This window comes from Dasypus novemcinctus, chromosome 5 (assembly GCF_030445035.2).
Source record: "Dasypus novemcinctus isolate mDasNov1 chromosome 5, mDasNov1.1.hap2, whole genome shotgun sequence".
NCBI lineage: Eukaryota > Metazoa > Chordata > Mammalia > Cingulata > Dasypodidae > Dasypus > Dasypus novemcinctus.
Genome location: NC_080677.1, coordinates 124,715,787 through 124,738,644, shown reverse-complemented (window position 1 = coordinate 124,738,644; position 22,858 = coordinate 124,715,787). Strand labels below are relative to the sequence as shown.

Sequence of the window (22,858 nt, the reverse complement as noted above, 5' to 3'; positions counted from 1 at the left end):
CTCCCACACTTTCCCACATTAACAGCATCCTTCATTAGTGTGGTACATTTGTTACAATTACTGAACACATATTGGAGCATTGTCACTAAGCAAGGATTAAAGTTTACATTATAGTTTATACTCTGTCCCATACTATTTTGTAAGTTATGACAAAATATATAATGGCCGGTATCTATCATTGCAACGTCATTCAGAAAAATTCCAATGTCCCAAAAATGTCCCCATATTACACCCGTTTTTTCCTCTCCTTCCCCTCAGAACTTCTGGTAGTCACTGCCTCCATGTCAATGATAAAAGTTCTTCCATTGCCAGAATGACAATAAATCAAATGGCAGAACCCTTGAGGGCTCTAGAGACATCTGGACACTACACACAGGACAGACAGCTCAGGAGTTTGCTGCGCTGCCAGTGGTCCCTACTTGGGAATTTAGCTCCCCAGTGTCACAGAGTTGGACTCATTTGTGGTTTCCCTACACATGGGTCTTCTGCTCCTTCTGTTTGAACCTATAGTTAGTACCAGACTTGATAAGTGTATGTCCAAGAGACTTAACTCTTTGGACTGTCCATGTGCCAGTTGATGGTGCCAGAGTTGCAACACCTACTCTCCAGTTCATTGGACTCTCCCAGGACAACTAACAAGGAGATGATGATGGAGAACACCCATCCCAAGGAAAAGAGAAAGTCCACAACTGCAGGTAAGATAGTCCCATCCATCTGCCCATGAGATCTAAGTCCCCTCTCAGTTAGAGGTGGAGTGGGCATCACCATTCCAGAATCCTCAGGATTGGGGAATGAATGATAGACTAGAACAGACTTACTGTTATTCTACTATATACCACATTTTATCCATCCATCAGTTGATGGCCACTTGGGTTGTTTCCATCTTTTTGGCAATTGTGAATAATGCTGCTGTGAACATAGTTGTGCAAATATCTGTTTGAGTCCCTGCTTTCAGTTCTTTGGGGTATACCTAGAAGTGGGATTGTTAGATCATGTAGTAATTATATATTGAACTTTCTGAGGAACCACCAAATTATCTTCCACAGTAGCTATACCAACAATGAGTGTGCCTATTATTCTGCATTCACTTGTTATTTTCTGGTTTTTAAAATTTTCCAGTATTTTAATAGTAACCATTCTAGTGGGTGTGAAATGGTATAATTTTGTTTTTTACTCTTGAGCCTCAGAATTAAGTGCTCTGATATCCTATTGGTCATGCAACTTAGCCCTATTCAGTTGGGAAAGGACTGTACCAAAGCATAAATAACAGAGACAAGGTGTTTTGAGTACCATTTTGATAGCTGACTACCACAGAAAATAAAATAGAGTACAATTACAAAAAACTGCTATCAGTTAATAACAAATGTTCCACACCAAATCAAGGTGTTGGTGTGGGATAGTGTTTGGGAATACTGATTTACTTTTTTTCATGATCACTTAGGCTGTAGGATTGAGAATAAATTTATGGGGCTAGAGAAGATCTTGTTATGGTGCATGACTTGGACGAGGGTGGTAGTGGAAGAGATTGTGAGAAGTGATAGGAAATAATAGGAATAGGGTATATTTAAACTATAAAATCAATAGATCTCATTATACATAGATGTATGGTATGAGAATAGGATAATAACTTTTAGTCTAAGTAACTGAGAGGATAGAATAGCCAATAACTAAGATGAAAAGCTGAGGGTAGGTGATGGTAATGATAGCACAACCATTGAATTATATAAGTGATTAAAATAGGAAATTGAGTTGTTTATATGTTACACTTCAAAAAGAAATAGAAGGAGCAGGAGGCAGCACTGGGGAGCTGTGTATTGGGCAGCTTTGAGGTAAAAGAGCAGGATATGCCAGCTAGGCAGCTTGAAACACCAGACTAGATTTTGGAAGTCTGGGCTAGATGTACAAATTTGGGAGTCACTAACATCTAAATTATATTTATATTTAAGCCATGGGACTAGTTAAAATCACCAAAGGCAGAAGTATATTTAGAGAGGAGGATATAGCTGAGGTTATGGGATATCAGTTTGAGCCCCAAGGCACTCCAATTTCAGGAACTTGGAGAGAAGAGGAGGAGCCAGCAAAAGAGACTGGGTGAAGAGGAAAACCAAGAATGTGGTGTTCTAGAAGCAGAGTAAAAATGTATACCAAGAAGAGAGTGATGACCCAGTGCAAATTCAGCTTTTAAGTCAAATCAGATGAAGAATAATAATTGACCATTGTATTTAGCAATTTGGAAATTTTGATTATCTTGATGAAAGTTCTTTTGGATAAGAGGTAGGGGCAAAAGCCTAACTAGAATAAGTTTAAGAGAGAATTGGAGGAAGTAATTGAGATATTTATATAATCCTTTCCAGATGTTTCAATGTTAAAAAAATGATGTATTGAGGTACTGCTGGCAGTTGAAGTAGGAGTTAAGAGTAGTTATATACCAAGCTTATTAACTTTCAATAACCATATATTGTATTCCTGCTGTCTATTATTGTAGAGTTTATAGATATAAAAAAAATAATGAAAGGGAGCAGGTGTAGCTGAGGGGTTTATCTGCTTCCCATGTACAAGGTCCCCGGTTCAATCCCCATTACCTCCTTAAAAAAAAAAAAGAGATATGGCTTCCCTCCTCAAGGCATTTACTTTCCATCGTGGGGTGTTAGACTTAAAACAATATGTGGTGTAGCCCAGAAGGTATATAAGTAGTCCACGATACAGGTCCTTGAAAGGCTTTGGAGAAGGACACCTGAACTGAGTCTTGGGACTTGTACCATCTGAATATTAATCTACTTTCTTCTGAATTAATATTTTATAGGTTCTCAGGAGAAACAAAATAGTGCTATTTGTCACTGACTCATAATAATAGTGTGCCAGAGCTGCTATTACACCTCCTACAAACTGATTTTGGCCGAACAACAGGAATTTATTGGCTCATGGATTTGAGGCTCAGGGTTATGGATAGGGCTAAAATCTAGATATGGTAAGACAACTTTTCTCCCCCAAAACTAGTGTTCTGGTGTTAGCCGTTGGCAATTCATGGGATTCCTTGGCTTTCCTGTCACATTGTATTACCCTCTTCTTTTCTGCCCGCTCGTGTGGTTTGTACTGAATTCCAGTTTCTGCTCCTCCACATGGCTTTCTCTTTTTTAAGGCTTTCAGTAATCTGAAGTTAGGGCCCCTCTGCACCCAGCTTCATTTTACCATATTTTAACCAAAAAATGACATCTTCAAAAGGTGCATTTTCAAAAGGAAATGCCCTAAATTTTAAGAACTATATATGTAACATTTATTTAATGTGGACTATTTAGAATAAACTTAATTTGTGTTTCAAATCCTACATTTGTAGAGCAGAATAAAAGAAAAACAAGTCACCTTGCTCTGTGGTTTTACAACAAGTTGTCAGGGAAAACCCTTTCTTTGGTGACTACTAGTAATCATGTGAGCAGTCACAGGTGAAAATATTCCAGCACCAAAGTCTTTGTATGGCAGAAATAATTGAATTGATCTCTTCTCCTGGTAAATATGATACAAGGTCCTACTGTCTGCCTCTTTCCATTTTCTTTCTTGTAGGTTATTTAATTTCTTGCAGTGTTTGTGTATACATGTTTCAAGCATCTGGAAAAACGAACAAAAGATGAACTACCAGAGGTCAGCCTTGGTTGAATCACTATAGAGGGATGTTCCATTCATACTTACTCTGTGAATACTTGCTGTGTGCATACATGCTGTGTGCAAGTAATTTTAGCTGCAGTTAGCCACAGGGTATAAGTTCAACATTAACAGCAATACAATGGTGAGTGGTTGCCCACTTTATCAAATAGCACTGGCGCCTGCTCATTGAATCTTTTATACTAACTAGAAAGTATGTTTATGCCCTTCATTTGTTCAAGTGTTTGTGAATAATCTTGTTGATTTGCTGTGTATTATGTGAGAACCACATCAAGGTATCTTAGCATAAAACTTGGTATAGTTATTGGATTTAAGGATTTAGAGATGTAATAGGAATTTAAATGTCTCAATGTTTGGTATTTTTGGCAAAAGAAAAATCTGTGGTGAGCTTTCTTTTTATTTCATAGTTAAATTTTGCACAGAGGAAATAAAATACAAAACAAAGGACAGTGATTTCTAGTTTTCCATTACAGACTAGGTAAATGATCTTATTAAGGAACATGATAATAAATGATTTCCACCTCACATGCCAATCCTTAAATGTTTATTAAAGTAAATTTTTGTCAACATTCACTAAATTAAGGTTGTTAGATACATTAAAAGAAGGACTGTTGGAAAGGCAAACTGATGTTTTTTTCTTCTTTACTATAGAACTGCCTTTGACTTAAAGGAGTTAGCTCTGATCAGGGGACAGAACAGGAATCTGTGCAAATGATTCATGAGAGTAGATAGAAGTAAATGATTTGTTCATGTGCCTCTAGTCTCCAGGATTGGCATAAATCTTTAGTGAAGTTTTTGTAATGTCAGGCTGTAATGCCTGCCTGTGTTAAAACACATATAAGCTAAAATATATTATGATTTGGGAAAACTGGGGAATAAAGAAAAATTCCTTTTGCAGCTGCTCATTTTTTAAAAATGTCATATCCATTTGAGGATATGGAAGGTAAGCCTAATATTGCTCTCCTTTAACTATACAAAGCTAAATTTGCATATTTATAAACAAAAACCACCCACATTTGGATAAATACCTTATTGGAATAAGAGAAAAAGTATTGATTATAGCCTAAGATCTATCTGTGACATCTAGTCACAAAGTAGTTTATTCCCAGATGGAAGATTTCAGAGTCTGCTAATTCTTAAAATAACGAGGAAAGCAATGAATATATAGCAAGGCTAGAAAAGAAAACTGATTCCTGTGTCATTTAAACCAGTAGATTTTATAACATCCATTCTCTCCCTGGGATAATAAAACTTAACATGTACATATGTGCTGTTTCCTTTGCATGATGTGATACAAGTTGAAGAATCTTTTCATGGTGAATTAATATCCAAAATTGAAAAATCATTGTTTCCTACATTTTCACCTTGAGCCCAGCTGTGGGCAGTCAGCCATATGTCTCCTTTCTTCGTTGCTTCATCCTTGAGCTGTTCCATGGGCTTATCCCCTTGTGGGCTTTGTGCCTCAGCTTCAACTGCTAGTGATCCTTGAGCCTTTTCTCTTACATAACGAGATTAAAATGACAGAGCTCCCTTTTCTCTCTCTCTGTATATTCTCAGTTATGCCTGACCTACGTCATGCTGCACATAGCCCAATCAAAATTGATCTAATCAAGGCCCGTTAACTGAATCTAATGCAATCAAAGGGTCTCACGCCCACAGAAATGGATTAGTTCAAAAACATAATATTTTTGGAATTCACCAAATTCAAACCCTTACACTCGTATTACATATATAAACATTATCATATTAGTTTCTATGTCTTGTCTCTGTTTCCTACTTTTTCACATTGTATTTTCAATCTACCCATGCTCTGTGCACATCTAATCCATTACTTGGTCTGCATCTACAACATATTATATTGCCTATCCTTTCTTTCAAGGATGGACACCAATTTCAAAATGGAGAATCAAGAGGGTTAAGTTGTTTCACAGATGAGGCTGTGAATTGTAAAACTATTGAATGTTTATTCTTAAAACTGTATTCCCTTCCCTTGCCCAGCAAAGACAGATGTGTAAGGAGAGACTTTGATGCTGATATTTTTACTGTTCATGGACAGCAGATCAGTATGCTTTAGGGAACATGTTACCCACTAGTAAAACTGACTAATGTAGTTTACTTTATTTAGATTCTACTAAAGCAGAGATTTTATTTAGAAAGCAGTGTTTTATATCTATACTTGAGCAAGTGTTTGAGATCCCAGAATTCCGTATTATGTAAATCTCCTTCTTTCACATGTGGAATCAGTTTAGTCATTGGAATTGGCAGTATAAATAGGAATTCTGGGGAAGCAGATATGGCTCAAGTGATTGGGCTCCCACCTACCACACAGGAGGCCCCAGGTTTGGTTCCCGGTACCTCCTGGAGAAGGCAAGCTGGCGCAGCAGACAAGCATGGTGGGCTGATGCAACAGGATGGCGCAATAGGGAGACATGGGGATAAGAAACAATGAGAGACAGAACAAACTGGGGAGCTGGGGTGGCTCAGATGGTTGGGCATTTCTCTCCCAAATGGAGGTCCAGGGTTTGGTTCCTGGTGCCTCTTAAAGAGAAGATGAGCAAATAGAGTACACAGCAAATGGATACAGAGAGCAGACAGTGATCTTGGACAACGAGGGTGAAGAGGGGAATAAATGAATAGAATAAATCTTAAAAAAAAAAAAAAAAAAAGGAATTCTGACTCTGTCCTTGTTATCTGTTTAGTCCTGGACACATTTAATTTTTATAAGCTACAATTTTTTCTTGTGTAAAAGTAATAATTAACAATTAACTACATTGTAAAATGGTTGTTAGGATTAAATTAGGTAAAAGTTCCTAGGATTATTCAACATATACTATATAAATTTATTGTTCAGATTGAGTATGATAAGCTATGTGAAAATTCCTAGGCTCATACTACCAGGTCTTCAATGCACATTAATCTTCCTTCCTTTCCCTTTCCCTTTTTAATGAACTTCTTTCTCTACTACAGGGAAAGCACAAGTTGCATGTAAATACCGGGATGGAAGGTGACTGGTGTGGCCTTGTTCCTATTGGACAGCACTGCAATCACGTTACCACAACAGGCCTAAAGTGGAACCTCAGTAAGTAAGGCCTTTGCATGAAGGGAGGTTTTTTCTGTGTTTTTTTTGGTTGTCGTTGTTGTTTTGTTTTGTTTTAACTCTTTTCATCTTCTTTTTTCTTCCATTTCTTTTGAGAATATAACTAGAAGGTGGATATCATTGCTAGGTCATATTGTAAAAAAGTGTAAACTTTTGAGGAACTCCAGAGTAGATTCATTGTTGTATGTTCCCACCAACAATCTACGGTGGTTCCACTTTTCTCCAAATGCTCATCAACACTTGTTTTTTAAACTTCCTAGTGGGTGAGGAGTGGTGTTTCATTATGACATTTCCCTAATGTTCACCATCTTTTCATGTGCTTATTGTCCATTTAAACTGTCATTATTTTATAACATGAAAAACCTTCAGATTCCCACAAGGAAATAAATTTCTATTTCATTAAATAAATAAATAATGTAAAGATTAACAGATTTTTAAAAAGACCTTTCTACAAGCCACTGCTGAAACAATTAGGAACTAGACATATTTTGAAACAAATGTCTAGAGAGTGCATCAGAACATTGAGTACAGATTTCCTACAGTGCACAGAAATATGTAACAGACTTTGAAGCTATTTAGCTAAAAGTGATATGAGCTCCCTTTAGAAGATTTTTTTAAAAAACATTCCAGCCTAAAGCTATTGTTTTATATTTTAGAGTTCTTGTCATTTCCAAGTATCCAAAACAGTGGTGAATTTCTGCCCAGATCTAGTAGCATCCTTGCTTTTGAGGGCCTTGTGAATTCTTTGGGATTTTCTATTTATAGAATCCTGTCATCTGGGAATAGATGTATTTTTGCAATTCGCTTCCTTTTGTTTCTTTTTCTTGCCTAGTTGCTCTGCCTGGAACTTCCATTACGATTTTGTATGGCAGTGGTGTAGGTGGGCATCCTTGTCTTTATTCCTAATCATAGGGGTAAAAGTTTCAGTCTTTTGCCATTGAGTATGATGTCAGCTATGGGATTTTCATAAATGTCCTTTATCATGTTAAGGAACGTATGTGCTTTTTTGCCTCACCTATTCTCTGTGTTTTCCCCATATTAATATACTATCATGTACCCAGTTGTTAAAATCAAAAACCTTGGACTCCTTCTTCCTTTCTACCCATCTTCTCTACCACAACCTTAATCATACTCTTGGAATCAATAGTGGCTTCCTAATTGATTCTTCTGTTTAATCATTCTTCAGAAAGAATCCAGAGCAACCTTTATGAAGCCAAAATAGAATTTCCATTTGGAACCCTCTAATGGCTTTCTATGATATTTAAAATAAAAACCATATCCATGCCCTTCTCCATGATCTGGCCAGCATGCTCTTCTTACAACTGAACTCTAATATCACTAACCTTGTTTTGGTTCCTGCCTTAGTACTTGTTTTTTCCTCTTCCTTATGTCTTTGAATGGATTTGTATCATTTGGGTCTCAGCTCAGATGTTACATCCTCAGAAAGATGTTTTCTAATAATCAGATCTAAATTAGCATCCATGACTTTCCCTCCCAAAAAGGCACCGACACATCACCATTCTTTCTTCTTTGCAATCATCACTCTTTGAAATCATCTTACTAATTTTTTAGCGTCTGTCTTCACCTTACTAAAATTTAAGCTTCATGAGAGCTGAAGCGTGCTTGTCTAGTTCTCTAATATATGCTAAATGCTTATATTCCTGCACAGAGTCAGAGTAAGCACTATTCGCTGAATGAAGGAAACCTTCCCAAACACATTCTAATGCCAGGTTGACTGTACATACTCCAGAGTATTTGTCCCAGGATGTAGGCCAGAAATTTTAATGGAGTGGGTCATTTGGCAAGTTCTAAAACTAAATTATAAGGAAAGAAGGGTTAACCTAAAAGGTTTGGCCTTTTGAACCTTGTCATTAAGAGTGCAAGACTAAGCTGGGGTTAGTTATGCCAAGAAGAATTGAGAACAAAGGATGTCTTATTTGAATAGCAGATGGAAATGGAGATGGAAATAGTAGCATGATAGAGAGACTAAGTTATAACCAAAGACATAAAGATATTGAAAACTCAGCACCTAGGATGAGATCAGAAAATATCTGAGATGATTGTATGCCCAGGGCAATCTCCTTTCTATTTAACTCTATGACTAGCTAAGATATCCTTTAAGAAAGCCCTCAAAACAACCTTAGAAGGATCCTAGTCATCACTGAGATCTAGTTCTGCTGTGTTTACAGTGCTTTTCCTAGAACCCAGGATTTTCCATACCTGTGGAGCCTTCCATTACATTACTGGCTTAGAACTTCAATCCACAGTAAAACCAAATCCTTCATATTCTTAGCGTCATTATTGTCAGAGACATCCTTTGGTTGAAGTCCAGTGCCCTAGAATGGGACATTTATCTGATGGCCTGAAATCCACAGCTTTAGTTTTTTCTAATCCCACCTTATTTGCTAGGATTCTTCAAAGCAACAATTGCTAGGATTCTTCAAAGCAACAATTGTAGATTTCCCTTTTAGCCCAGCCAAATGTTGATGTTTTAGTCCTCTGAACATTAACACTTCGTGTGTGTTTCTTGAAAGCACTTGTAGCCTTGAATACGCCTGTATTGTTATTATGATAGCCCCCTTTCCTTAAAATAGAAACTAAAGGTAGAAACTGAGTCTTAATCATTTTTTATATCCCTTAAAACATTATCAATTCCTTAAATGTTAATAGATAAGTATCAAGTTTGGAATGAAGAGAGATATAGTTTTACATATCAGTTCTGCTAATTATTAGGCATGTGATCTTGGAAATGTGATTCACTTCTTTAAGCCTACATTTTCTCATTTCTAAAACTGAATAATAGAGAAAATAATAACTACATTATGAGACTGCCAAATAGTGTATATATAATGTTTGATACAGAATGGATATTATAATACTTGATAAGTAGTGGATATTACTATAGTAATGATCTTTTGTGGGTACCCAAAGTATCACTTCCCAAGGCATTTCTAGATGGGCCTGTCTTATGTGACTCTATATGTGATTTAATATTGATGACATTATAAAATATTTATTACCATAGAGCCAATGAATATGGCATCCACAATTCAGCTATGAATAGATGTCTATATCATTAATTTAAAAAGTTAACAGTGTAAAATCACTTATGAATCTTATAAATAGGGAATTGAATTTCCTAGTGGGTAATTTAAAATACTTTGGGACCATAAACACATCTGGAATACTCAAGCGATAAGTTGGTTACTCAGAGTACAAGGGCACAGAATCCTGAAATAAGCAACAGCAAATGGCTACTTAAGCTCTTAGAGATCATATTGTGGAAAATAAATTAATTCACCTAAATATGCATGAATCTCCTAGATGGTAGAATATGCTGAAATGGTGCTTACTGTTTTCTTTTTGTTAGGTATTTTCTGAATGTTTCTGATACTATGTGGTACAACAATTTTAAGTTCTAAGAATCAGTATATTCAGTTATAGACTATAGGGTATGTTTAGAAGATTTATCAGAATCATTACTCAATCATTTCCAGCTCTCGTTAGATCTTTTAATTTCATTATGGGAACCATAGACACATTAAGTATATATATTCATACATACATAATAAATGTTATGGTTTTATAATTGAATAAATAAAGGAAAAACAGCAAAGGAGAAGAGGCAGAGATATCAAAAACACAAGCAAAATAAGAGCCTAAAGGACTATAATATTAAAACTATGTTCTATTTGATTTTTTTTTAAAGGGAGGGATTTAAGGATTATTAAGGGTATCTTTATTTTATGGCAGCATTAAATTTTTTATGCCAAGAACAATAGCTAGAACTGAGGAGACCTGAACTATGGAATGGCTTCAGCTTAGAAGAGGATTTGACAGCCCGGCCTGAGAACAAAAGTAATCAAAGAAGTGCCAAGAACCATAAAACCAGGAGGGTAGGGAATATTAATACATCTAGTTGATTTTCTGAACATGGAAATATATTAAATATATTCGTAGTATTATGACGCCTGTGTATTTCTGTGAGTTTCTGTTATTACAATACTTTATTTTGCTTTGAGACTGTGGATATGTAAGTCAGAAAATAACTTTTTTGTGTTTTAAGGTTGGAAAAACACATGCTTGTTCACACAGGGCTTTAGTAATATAACTTAGGGAAACAGACTTTGGCCCAGTGGTTAGGGCGTCCGTCTACCACATGGGAGGTCGGCGGTTCAAACCCCGGGCCTCCTGACCCGTGTGGAGCTGGCTCATGCGCAGTGCTGATGCGCGCAAGGAGTGCCCTGCCACAAAGGGGTGTCCCCCGCGTAGGGGAGCCCCACGCGCAAGGAGTGCGCCCATAAGGAGAGCCGCCCAGTGCGAAAGAAAGTGCAGCCTGCCCAGGAATGGTGCCGCCCACACTTCCCGTGCCGCTGACGACAACAGAAACGGACAAAGAAACAAGACGCAGCAAATAGACACAGAGAACAGACAACCAGGGGAGGGGAGGGGAATTAAATAAATAAAAATAAATCTTTAAAAAATATATATAACTTATACATAAGTGCATATATCCCTATAGTTAAATAAATATTTCCTTTGATTCAAAAGGTTATGATTTGTAGGCTAATATGTTCTTCTATGATATATCAAAATTAGTTTTGAAGAGAAATCTTTGGACCAATTATATAAACAGCCCATTCCAGGAAGATGGTGTAGCATTTGCACAAGTATGCCATGATAGGGCAAGAGGTATTTATGCAGCTATGTATGTAGGCAAGGTGGTAAAAGATAGGAGGTGATATTAGGTATTTAAATGGGATCAGATCATGAAGGGCCTTGAGAACGTTTGGATTGACTCTGTAGACAAAGGGAAAGATTTAAAAAGAGGGAAATAACCTTTGTATTTATCAGCTATTGTACAGGTTGGATTAGAGAAAAATACAGTAAATAAAATTTATTTTTTTCATTTTTAGAACACTAGGCACTTTTTTAGGACACTGGACCTTATGTCCATTTCCTGAGTGATGCTCAACAGAAGCATTTCCCATTATTTCTAAAGGAATAAAATCTGTTGAGCAGCATTTATGAAAACAGTGACTACACTGAATTACCATTTACCTTTGGAATTCCCAAATCATCCTTTCTATATCTGCTTATGAAGGAAGATTTGGGTAGTTGGTTCTTCCTAACAAAAATTGGGACTGTCTCTTTTCTCTTTGTGAAAATTTGGGAAGCCTCTATTTCTGTAATTTGTACTGTCCTGTTCTGACCAAATCTGATGACCTCACAGTCTTTTCTTTGTATTTATGTATGTAGTAACTGTTCATTGGTGCTTCTTTAAGAGCATACATTGAAAAGCAGAATTTTAAAAATATAACAAGGAAATAAACTTTCAGTATGAACTACTATTCCATCACTACTCTATTTCTAGTGATTAACTTGCTTTTTAAAATAGCTCTGTATGATGCTTTTCTAATCAGTGCACATGAGCCATCATCAAAACTAGAATTCCTAATTCTGAGCCAAAACAGTTGGAGACCAGCCAAATCAGGACCTTCAATAAGGTTTATAAGGAAAAACCCATCAATCTTTCATTCACTCTCCCAAGCTCTGCATACATTATTGAAAAATTCTATCAAAGTTTTTATACTAAAAAGCCTTTTAAGAAATTTGAATGGTATACATACTAGTATTGTAAAAGTCTAATCAAAGTTTGATTTGTAAGGGTGAATCAGCTAATATATTCATAATTTTTAATCGTGTTAACAACTGAAATTGGTTGAAAATTACTTTAGAATTAAAAACTCTAATTTGTACATTGGTAATGTGTTACAAATCACTAGCCAAGGTATTAACAATAATAAATTACACTGCTTTCTCCATTGAGATTATGATAGCTGAAATGGGATATTCCCATTTCTTATCACACTATTTTCACAAACTTTAAAAACTATTAAAAACGTGTGATGTTTCTGAAAAAAAAATGAAGTTTATCTTAGCACTGTGCTAATTAATAAAGGCCTATCATGTTTTCAGTGGTTTTAATTCAGTTAAAGTCTGTGGCCAAATACAGCCCTATAAACATCATTATCACTGTTATCAGTGTCTTAAGTCTTAAATCCTCCTGTACACAAAGCAATAATACTTTGTGAGGTACCTGAAAGCCACCAGCTTGGCCATATAGTTTCAACCATATAATTAACACAAAGGATTTAATTTTTCTTTTTTTTTTTTAAGGAGGTACCAGGCATCAAACCTGGGACCTTGTACATGGAAAGCAGATACTCAACCACCTGGGCTACATCTACTTCCCAAATATTTTTAAAAGTTGCAGAATCCTTTCCATTATTTTACTTAGAACCTTAAAAAGATAGACAAGCAATTGCTTTGTTTGAAGTAGGGGTAATTACAAGTATTATCACATGTAGTGACTTAATCATTACAGGCGAAGAAATAGGTATAGAAATATTAACTTGCCTGGGTCACAAAGCCTGTAATTGGTAGAGCTGGGAATATTCCCTAGTAGGTCTGATTCCAAAGCCCATCAGTTACCACTCACACACCCTTCATCAGGATCTCAGAATTTAGAGGGCTATTAATAGATTTTTTTGACAGACATGCCTGCACAGAATTAGTTGCCTGGTGGCTTTCTTATAAACTAGTACACAGACCAGAGGAGATTATCTTATTACCTTCTTTGCTACCTCTTGAACTATTTCTTAAGCAAATACAAGTATTAATGCATGGTTCTCAACTCTGGCTGCATACCTGAATCACCTGAGGGAGGGGCTATAAAAAATACTTGGTTCCCACACTCAGCTCTGATTTCATTGGTCTTGGATGCAGCCTGCATGTGGGGATTTTTTTTTTAAGCTCCCCAGGTGTTTCTAATGTACAGCTAAGGTTGAGAAGAACTGAGCTTTCAAAGCTAAGCCATCTTGCTGAGGTTTTTTCATGAATCTGCTCACATGTGGAATATCAGCAGATTGGAATGGGCCACTAAGATAAATTATTCTGTGTTAAGTTTTCTTGTCATAGGGTGGTTTAGTAATCCTGAATCTTCATTATCATTCCACAGAATCCATTAACTCCCTAAGATTTCTCAAATGTTCCTTGAAAAAGTTTAGGCTGTCCTGTTTGACATACATATGCTTTATAATCTTTGGCCTGATACCCTTTTCAATAATAAAAAGCAATAAAATCTCAAGTTGGAAAACCGCTATTTTGGATCAAGAACAGAGGACTAAAAATGGAAAGATTCTGTAAAAATGGAACATCTTTCCATGTTAACTAACAGTAGTACTAAAAAACATAAACTAAAAATTTGTTATGGGAAGCTCATTTCTTTTTTTCATGGCAAATCAATTTTATTGATACATATTAATAAAGCATAACTCTATCCAAACTGTTCAATCAATGCTATTTGGTATAATTACATAGTTGTGATCAATTTAATCGTTATTGGAGCATTTCTTATTATTAGCATTATTAGAGCATATTTTAGAATAAGAGAAAATGCTCTTATTACTTTAGTAGTGTACATGGTAGCTTTTTAGTTAAAGGGATGGAGAAAATTTGGTTGTATGTAACACCTAGTAGGACTGTGACAGAGTGAAATAATTAGTGTCCAGTGATAGAGTCACAGTCCTAGCAAAATTAAAATTATTTAAATATTATTTACCTAGAAGTGGGCAAATACATTAGCTCTTCTCTGTGATTGCATGTGCAATAATCATGTTTTCATCTGGAAACATTGCAGAAACAAATAGTTATTTAGTGGTATAACATACACTTCCCCTAAAACATTCATAAATTCTTCCTCTCACCACCTCCCACCAATTTTGGTGTCTTGTCATTTTTTTAAATCATGATTAATTTCCAGTAGATCCATATTAAGGATTTTTAAAAATAAGGAATTAGAATTTATATTTCGGTTTGCTCACTTTTTTCCCTTTTCCACATCCAGATTGCAATTAAATAAATTTTCCTATGTTATTTATATACCCCGCAGAAGTATGAGGATGAATAATTGCCTAAGAAAGGCACAAATTGAGGAAAATAATACTGTGATATGCTCTATGTCTATTTGTACTGGTTGCCTTCCCTGTTCCTTTTAGCTGGAGGGCAGAAAGTGAGTTCTCTCTCGGAAATCTCTTTCCTAACACAGAACAATTAATATTGAATCAGAGAATCACTAAACAGTTTTTTATGTATTACATGTAATAGTAGAGTAATTGAAATCTGTTATGCCCAATGATACACTGACCTTTAGTAAATTTGAGGAATTCTTTAAGGCACACCTCGCAGCTGTGTGTTAAGACCTGCGGTGCAGAGAGGCGGAAGAGTGCTGTCATTGCACTGACAGGTTGTTTGTTGGTTTTCTGATCCAGGCTGTTGCCCTGCCAGGACTCTGAGAGCCCTGGGGTCCTCGGTGGATTCTTTTCAATACCTCAACTCCTAGGTAATTGAAAAATAAAATCATTGTGTCCAGCTTGAGTAACTGTGGATCAGGAATGATGGATTACCTCCTTTCTTATTTCTCTCTGTGTCCAGATTGTCGCTCTCTGTTTTCTCATCATTCTAGCACCCTCACTACTTCTGGATCTGCAGCATCTGTCTCTGTATTATTCCACACTTTATTTCTGTCGTTAATGTGTGGCTGGCCATATGGACAGGAAGGATGAGTAGCTGCCTGAAGCAACACGACCCAAGGAAGGATAAAAAGGGAACACCTCATCTCTCTCCTGTCAGTTCCTTATAGTAACTGGCTCAGAGAAAGGACAAGAGATTAACCATCTTAGATGGCATGGGTGACCTAGTATTCATCAGCTAGATGAATCAGTGAGTCTTCTCCCACATTACAGAGCACAGATAGCCAAAAGGGTGAGGACTGCAGGGAGCTGTGTCTGTTTAGCTGTGACCTCTCTTCTATATTTCCCTATTCTGATCTAAAAAAGGAATTCCCTTCATTGAGAAGTTTCGTTTTGACACTCAAATGGCCAGTCTAATGAAACATGCTGTTGAATGTCTCATCAACCATGGCTTTTAGGGTGGCTAGTCCTTGACAAGGCCAGAAGAGAAAGAAGTATAATTCAAAAGTATGGGGAAAGATGGTAGTCTGATCCTCTGGCCTAGTTTGAGCTAAATTGCCGTTATTGATTCCTGCCAAAAGACCTACCAATAAATGAATGAAAGAACAACTTCATTCCGAGGAAGGGAAGGGTAGAAAAGTCTGGATTTCAGAACCAGAAGCCCTGACTTTACTTTTTTTAAAGATTTTTTTCTTCCCCCTCCCCCGCCCAGTTGTCTGCTCTCTGTGTCCATTTGCTGTGTGTTCTTCTGTGACCGCTTCTATCCTTATCAGCGGCACCAGGAATCTGTGTTTCTTTTTGTTGAGTCATCTTACTGTGTCAGCTCTCCATGTGTGCGGCGCCATTCTTGGGCAGGCTGAACTTTCTTTCACACTGGGTGGCTCTCTTTATGGGGTGCACTCCTTGCACTTGGGCTCCCCTATGCGGGGGGCACCCCTGTGTGGCATGGCATGCCTTGCGTGCATCAGCACTGCGCATGGGCCAACTCCACACGGGTCAAGGAGGCCTGGGGTTTGAACCATGACCTCCCATGTGGTAGGCAGACACCCTATCCATTGGGCCAAGTACGCTTCCCTGACTTTACTCCTAAGTGCTTTGGATGACTTGCCCAGCAGTTTCTTGCTCTGGATCAAGACAACAGAATTATCCTCTTTTGCATTAATGGTTTGACTGCTGTATAATACCTCTCTGTCTTTAATCCTTCATCAGACAATAAACCTACCTCTCTACAGAAAAGAAGCATTCTGTAAGTTAAGTATCCTCAACTTCCCAGGGTAGGAAGTGAAATTTAAATGCAATAAAAGCATTCGTTTCATTGAGTCAAACACAGAACCCACAAGAATGGAGTTATGTATCATTTAATCAATGAATTACTAGTCTACTCCTGGAACACTGTCCTATACCTGACAAATAACTAAAAGAGATACAGAAGGCTAAACAGAATTTTTTCAGCTGTTCAGCCTTTGTGGGAACTAATATTTTATAAGGAAAGTTGTAATTAAATTAATTACAAAATGTGGTTGCATTCTGCAATTATATGAGAACTGTGCCATAGCACAGTGAATTTGCTTTTAGACTGAATGTGGTTTTCATAACATTCAATGTGATACTTAGCTAAGCTAGACAATGATAACAAGACTTATGAGTAAAGGATCATTGTTGGACCTGCAGTGCCATCTACAGAATAGATTGAATAATGTAGATTTTACTTCTCTTGTGCAATTCAAATAATGCAGTCCCAAGGGAAATAAGTCATATATATATATTTAGAGTTCGCTGTGTAAATACTGTAAGACTTTGGTTGTGTATTTGCAAAATTGTTATTGTGTTTAAAATCTCTTAAGAGATTGCTAAGGGAATAAGTTATAGTATTTCATTTTATTTTTTATTAAGTTGATGAACTGGGGAGCCCATTGAATACAAAAGTTCATTAGATAGATCAGAGTGATGTCACCAACATAGTGATGTAAGACATCCCCTGAATTAGACTCCCCTTAGAAACAACTAATGGGAAAAGATGTAGCTCAAGTGGTTGAGCACCTCCTTCCCATATATCAGGTCCCAGGTTTAACCCCCAGAACTTTCTAAAAAACAAACAAAAAAACCCAACTGTCATTGGGGAGTGGGTATAGCTCAGTGATTGAGCACCTGCTTTCTACATACAAGGTCCTGGGTTCAATCTCCAGCACCTCCTAAAAAATAAAATAAATAAAAAATAAACAGCTAATAAAAGGAAAAATCCCACTTACTTGGAACCCTGGAGGATGATAGAAATTGGAGAAGGACTCCATAAATGGTGAATAAAAAAAAAAAAAAAGAAAACACCAAAAAATATGGTAGGAAACCTATACCTCAGACTTAGCAGTTTCACCCACTCTCCCCTTACTCAGTCCCATGCAGCTTAAGAGTCACATAGTGGCAGCATGACCTGGGTACCTCCTGCCATGGATGCAACCACAGAGCCAATTGCAGCAAGAGTTAAAACCCCACATATAACCAGGCACAGGGACCCAATGCTGCAGACCCAGTATGGAACCAAAGTGATAAGTCCATGCATATCAAAGCCACCCCGCCCCCCACCCCCACCCCCATGGCAGAAATGTTGGCAAGAGGTACACACACCCAACCTGGTCTCTGATTGCTGGAACCTCTCTAACTCCATCTGGCTCCCTGGGATGGGATGCCCTAATGGGCAGAGAAGCCTTACAAAAACAAGGGAAAACTAAACAGAGGCAGGACTGGCCATAAGCCTGAGAAGTGTAATGAGAAGCACTGAGTGAGGGAGGAGCTGAGGAGAAAATTATGCACAAAAACAGAACAGATCAGGACTCCTGGGGAAGGAACAGAGGAAACGAAGCTTTCTCCTGGAGGTGAAGCAATTGCACACAAAATGCACTGCATGACTAAGGCAAGAAACAGCTACCTGAACAGATACAGGATAATGTAAAGATTCAGTATAAGCTGGACCAAAGCATTAGAAGTCTCAGCACCTAGCCAATCTACAATAAAACCCTAGGCATGAAGGAGAACCTGACCTTCAGAGTTAACACATCAAATTAATCAGATGTCCAGTCACTAGCAAAAAACCTTAACTAAGAAACAGGAAGATATGCCTCATTCAAGGAAACTTCAGAGGAGACGTTACTTCAGAACAAGTAACCAAAGCACTTCAAACAAATCCCCTAAATCAGTTCAAGGAGATGAAGGAAATATGGATAGAAATAAACTGAATATGGATATAGAGCTAAATGATATTAAGAAGACAGTTTGCAAGCAAAAAGAAGAATTAGAACATTTAAGAAACATAATGGAAATTAGGGGAATGAAAGTACAATCATGGACATTAAAAATACACTTAAGCTTACAATAGCATATCTGAACGGGCGGAAGAAAAAAAATCAGTGAACTAGAAGACAGGACAACTGAAATCATGTAGTCAGAAGAACACATAGAGAAAAGAATAGAAACTATTGAGCAGTGTCCAAGAGATTTGTATGACAGCATGAAGCATGCCAACTAACACTTCATGGGAATCCCAGAAGGAGAAGAGAAGGGAAAAGGGGCAGAAAGAATATTTGAGAAAATAATGGCCAAACATTTCTCAACTTTCATGAAAGACATAAACATTCATCATACTCCAAACAGAACAAACCTAGGAGACCTTCTCTGAGACATGTACTAATCAGAATGTCAAATGCTAAAGATAAACAGAGAATTCTGATAGGAATAAAATGACTTGTTACATACAAAGGATCTTCAATAAGACTTAAGAGCCAGTTTCTCATCAGAAACCATGGCAATGAGATGGATTTAAACTGTTCTGCAAAAATGAAAGAGGCGAGCAGATGTAGCTCAAGCACCTGCTTCCCATATATGAGGTTCTGGGTTCTAGGTTCAATCCCTGGTACCTCCTAAAAAAAAATGAGGGAGACTTTAAAACATTCACAGATAAACAAAAACTGAGTAAGTTCATCACCAAACGAGCTTACCTACAAGAATTGTTAAAAGGAGTTCTTCAGGTTGAAAGGTAAAGAGGAAAGAGTGGCTCAGAGCAGTATAAAAGAAGTAGAGGAGAGAATACTCCCTGAGACCAACCTCAACCTAATACCAAAGCTGGATAAAGAAATAATTTGCCTTTTTCTCTCAAAAAAGAAAATTACAAAACAATATTTCTTATGAATATAGATGAAGAAATCCTCAACAAAATACTAGCAAACTGAGTCCAACAGCACATTAAAGGAATTATGCATCATAATCAAGTGGGATTGTATGCAAGGGTGGGTCAACATAAGAAAATAAATTAATATAATCTACCATATTAGCAGAATTAAGGGGTAAAACCACAGGATCATCCCACTTCCTACAGAAAAGGCATCTGAGAAATGAATGGATTACATTATCTACTCTAAAACAAAGCAGGAATATCTTGGAAAGTGGGTAAGTGCAAATTTTGGCTGTTTATCACTTATTTTTAAATGATCTATAATAATAATATTGAAAATATATACAACCTATGAAGGTTGTATATACCAGGCAGTGAGGTACTAGCACTAGCAATGATAAACCACATTAAGGAATTCAGATGCCCCCATGACACATTCAAAGCAGGGGAACAATTATATCTATCTATGCAAAATATATAATAAATACATAATGTATAATAAATGTTCAAGATAATTAGACACCATGAAAAGTGCTACAGAAGGAATTAGCAAATTGAAAATAGAAAGAGCAACTGAGGAGAAGGTCACATTAGATAAGATTTCCATGGAAGGTCCCTTTTGGGTTGTGATGTTTGATCTGAGGCCTAAACAATGACAGTGACCCCACCATAAAAAAAAAATTGAGGCAGAGAGTTCAGGATGGAAGGGAAACAAAAAAAGTGTAAATAGAAAGGACTTGTCATTTTTGAAGACCAGAAGAGAGACCTGGGGCTGAGATAGTGATTGAATCAGGTATGAGTATGAGATAAAGAGATAGGCCAGAGGGAAGCATTATAGGCCAAAAGAGAATATGTGAGTTTTCTTCTAAAAGCATTAGGAAACCATTTAAATCAAGGTTTAAGCAGGGAGTGATATGTGATTTACAATTAAAAGATTATTCAGGTCATTGTACCTTGGTAATTATACCTCAAAAATATTGAATCTTTCATTTCCAAGCATAATTTCCAATTGTAATACCCTTGCCATAATTGAGTTCCTTATCTCACATCCCTTTAAGTAATTGGTTTCTTAATTTGTCTCCCTGCCTTCAGTTCTGTTCCTTCAAATCCATCCTTTACAAATCTGCTAATCTATCTAGAACCCAAGCCTCATCCTGTCCCTTTCTTACTTAAATGTCATTGATGCCCATTACCTGAACATAAGCTGCTTAACCAGGTTATCAATGTCCTTTATGTCCCCATTCCTCCCTCTTTCATGATTTGCATCTGTTGTTGAACAACACCAGACTTCCATCAGACCCCTGCGTCTGCCCCCACCCTCCCCAATACTGTTCCTGAGCTCCTTATCTGTGTCTCTGCATTTCTATCTGCCAAAATGTCCTCCCTCTTTTTGGCCAACTCCTCAATTTTTCAAAAAGTTTTCTTTCTGGCACTCCCCACCCCTATCACTAAATTCAGACCTCATTTTTTACTTAATATCATTATCTGTTTATGACTTTCTCTGAGGACACACATAGAAAGATACCTAGCAGTTTAGGGTTTTCCAGTGAGTATTGGACAATAATTTTGGATAAAAAGTACTGTAGATCAATGAGATAATGTTGTTCAAGTGCCTACCTAGCATAGTGGCAGTCTTTTGCAGACAGTACACGCCAACTAACTAGACCTTCCTTGATCTTTCTTCTCCTCCCATTTCTTCCCCATGTCTTTCTGGCAGGCTCTTATTCCTTCATTTTCATGGACATGTGCTTTACAACCAGCACCTTTGCAATAGGAACCTTTTCAAGGCTTTGGCCTTGCAAAGAGATGTAAAATCGTGGATCTGCTTCCAGAGGGTTTGGAATCTCTTAGAGGTGCTAGCGTGGATTCATAAAAGAATAAGCAATTAAACAAATGCGGAGGATAAAGTGATAAATAAGGTTCTGGACAGGAAGAGCTAAAATCTTGAACTAAAAAGAAAGTCTTACCTCATTTATATTTTAGACAAGGAGGCTGGAGAAAAATTTTACATTACTAAGCTAAGCCTTCACTACTTTTCCAAAATATCCTGCAGCATACTTACAATGTATTATGAAATACTCATGAATAAGTAACTCTAATGTCTCTCCTCAAAATATGTGAACAAAGAATATTTTTTTCATTTTTTCCACATACTTCATTTTGTATGTTACTTCTAAGAAATGATGTGTATATAGTTATATTTATAGACTTGATGTACCATAAATCCCATTATGCCCTTAGATGGTCATCCTTCATTGCTAATGAATGTATTAACCTGCATTTATTACTGGCAAAAATCTTTAAATGGAGTCTAGTATCATAATATTACTTTGTTCAAAGGATTTTAAAGTGTGTAAACATGATTTTATAAAATTTTTATAAAAATTTATTGAGAAATGTGCAACATTAAAAAATTTGGTCTTACACCATATACACACTTGAACTCCATCCCACTTGGCTTTAAAATTACCTGTTGCATTATTTAGTTTCAAAAAAAATCTTAAAAATAGCTCTGATGGCATAAGAGATTTTCTTTCCCCCTATGTAGATAAATAATTGAAAAGAATCAAGTTCTAAGAAACATCAAATTAAATACTTTTCAGCATTATAAGACAGCTGGCACAATACTGATATATGACTATTTGATCTCAAGCATACCATTGTTACTTTGAAGAGATAGGTATTGTATATACATGATGACCATACTGTTAGGTATTCCAGAAAATTCCAGAATTATATATAGGAGAAATCACTGTCATGTTCTGGGAAGGCTTCACAATTCAGATTTGAGTTTAACTAGTCCTTAAAAAATAGAAGAAAGGAAAGGGAGGGGAGACTGTAGAGGGAGGAGAGAAAATGAACTTTCCTAGCAGGGGGAGGAATATGGAAATACAAGTGGCAGCAGGACTGAGCAGGCTGGCAACCAAGCAAGCCACTTTCCTTAGTTCAAATATCCCAGAACCTAATTATAATATTCAGGCTAAAGATAGATCTGCCATAGATACCAGTAAAGGCAATTTTTTGGCTGCCTGAGAAAATACAGAGGCTTCAGCCTCCTTTGTCGGTCACAACAGATTTAAGTGCCGGGCAAATGAGGGGGAGGCGGATACTAACCTGAAAAAAACACTTTCCAGTCTTGACCAAGTTCCCAAGTTCTTGAGGCGGTTGTTTCTCAGTCCAAGTGTGAACAGCAACTAATCCTTTTACCTGAAGAACAAAAGAAATTCAGTTAAATCCATTTGGGATAGCTTGACAGTTAATAAAGTTGTGTGTCCCTTCTCCCCCAAGTGTTTAATGTAAAAAGATACTAAATTCCTCACAATTAAAATAATTACATTAATATAATCCCTTTGCAAGGTCAGACCTGGGTGATCCAAACTTCTTTTAACCAGAGATATTCTGCTTGCC

General features: G+C 36.9%; 1 protein-coding gene across 4 annotated transcripts in view; it reads left to right on the top strand.

Moving 5' to 3' along the window:
* TPK1 (thiamin pyrophosphokinase 1) overlaps window positions 1–22,858 on the top strand; it is a 293,158-nt gene that overhangs the window by 227,293 nt on the left and 43,007 nt on the right. For 3 of the 4 annotated variants that reach the window (XM_004461903.4, XM_058297511.2, XM_058297512.2), the window contains one exon: window positions 6,625–6,736. In XM_004461903.4, the coding sequence (XP_004461960.1) occupies window positions 6,625–6,736 (112 nt within the window). Of the gene's footprint in view, window positions 1–6,624; window positions 6,737–10,507; window positions 10,723–22,858 lie in introns of those variants that run through there. The other variant, XM_058297513.2, reaches the window with a different exon arrangement.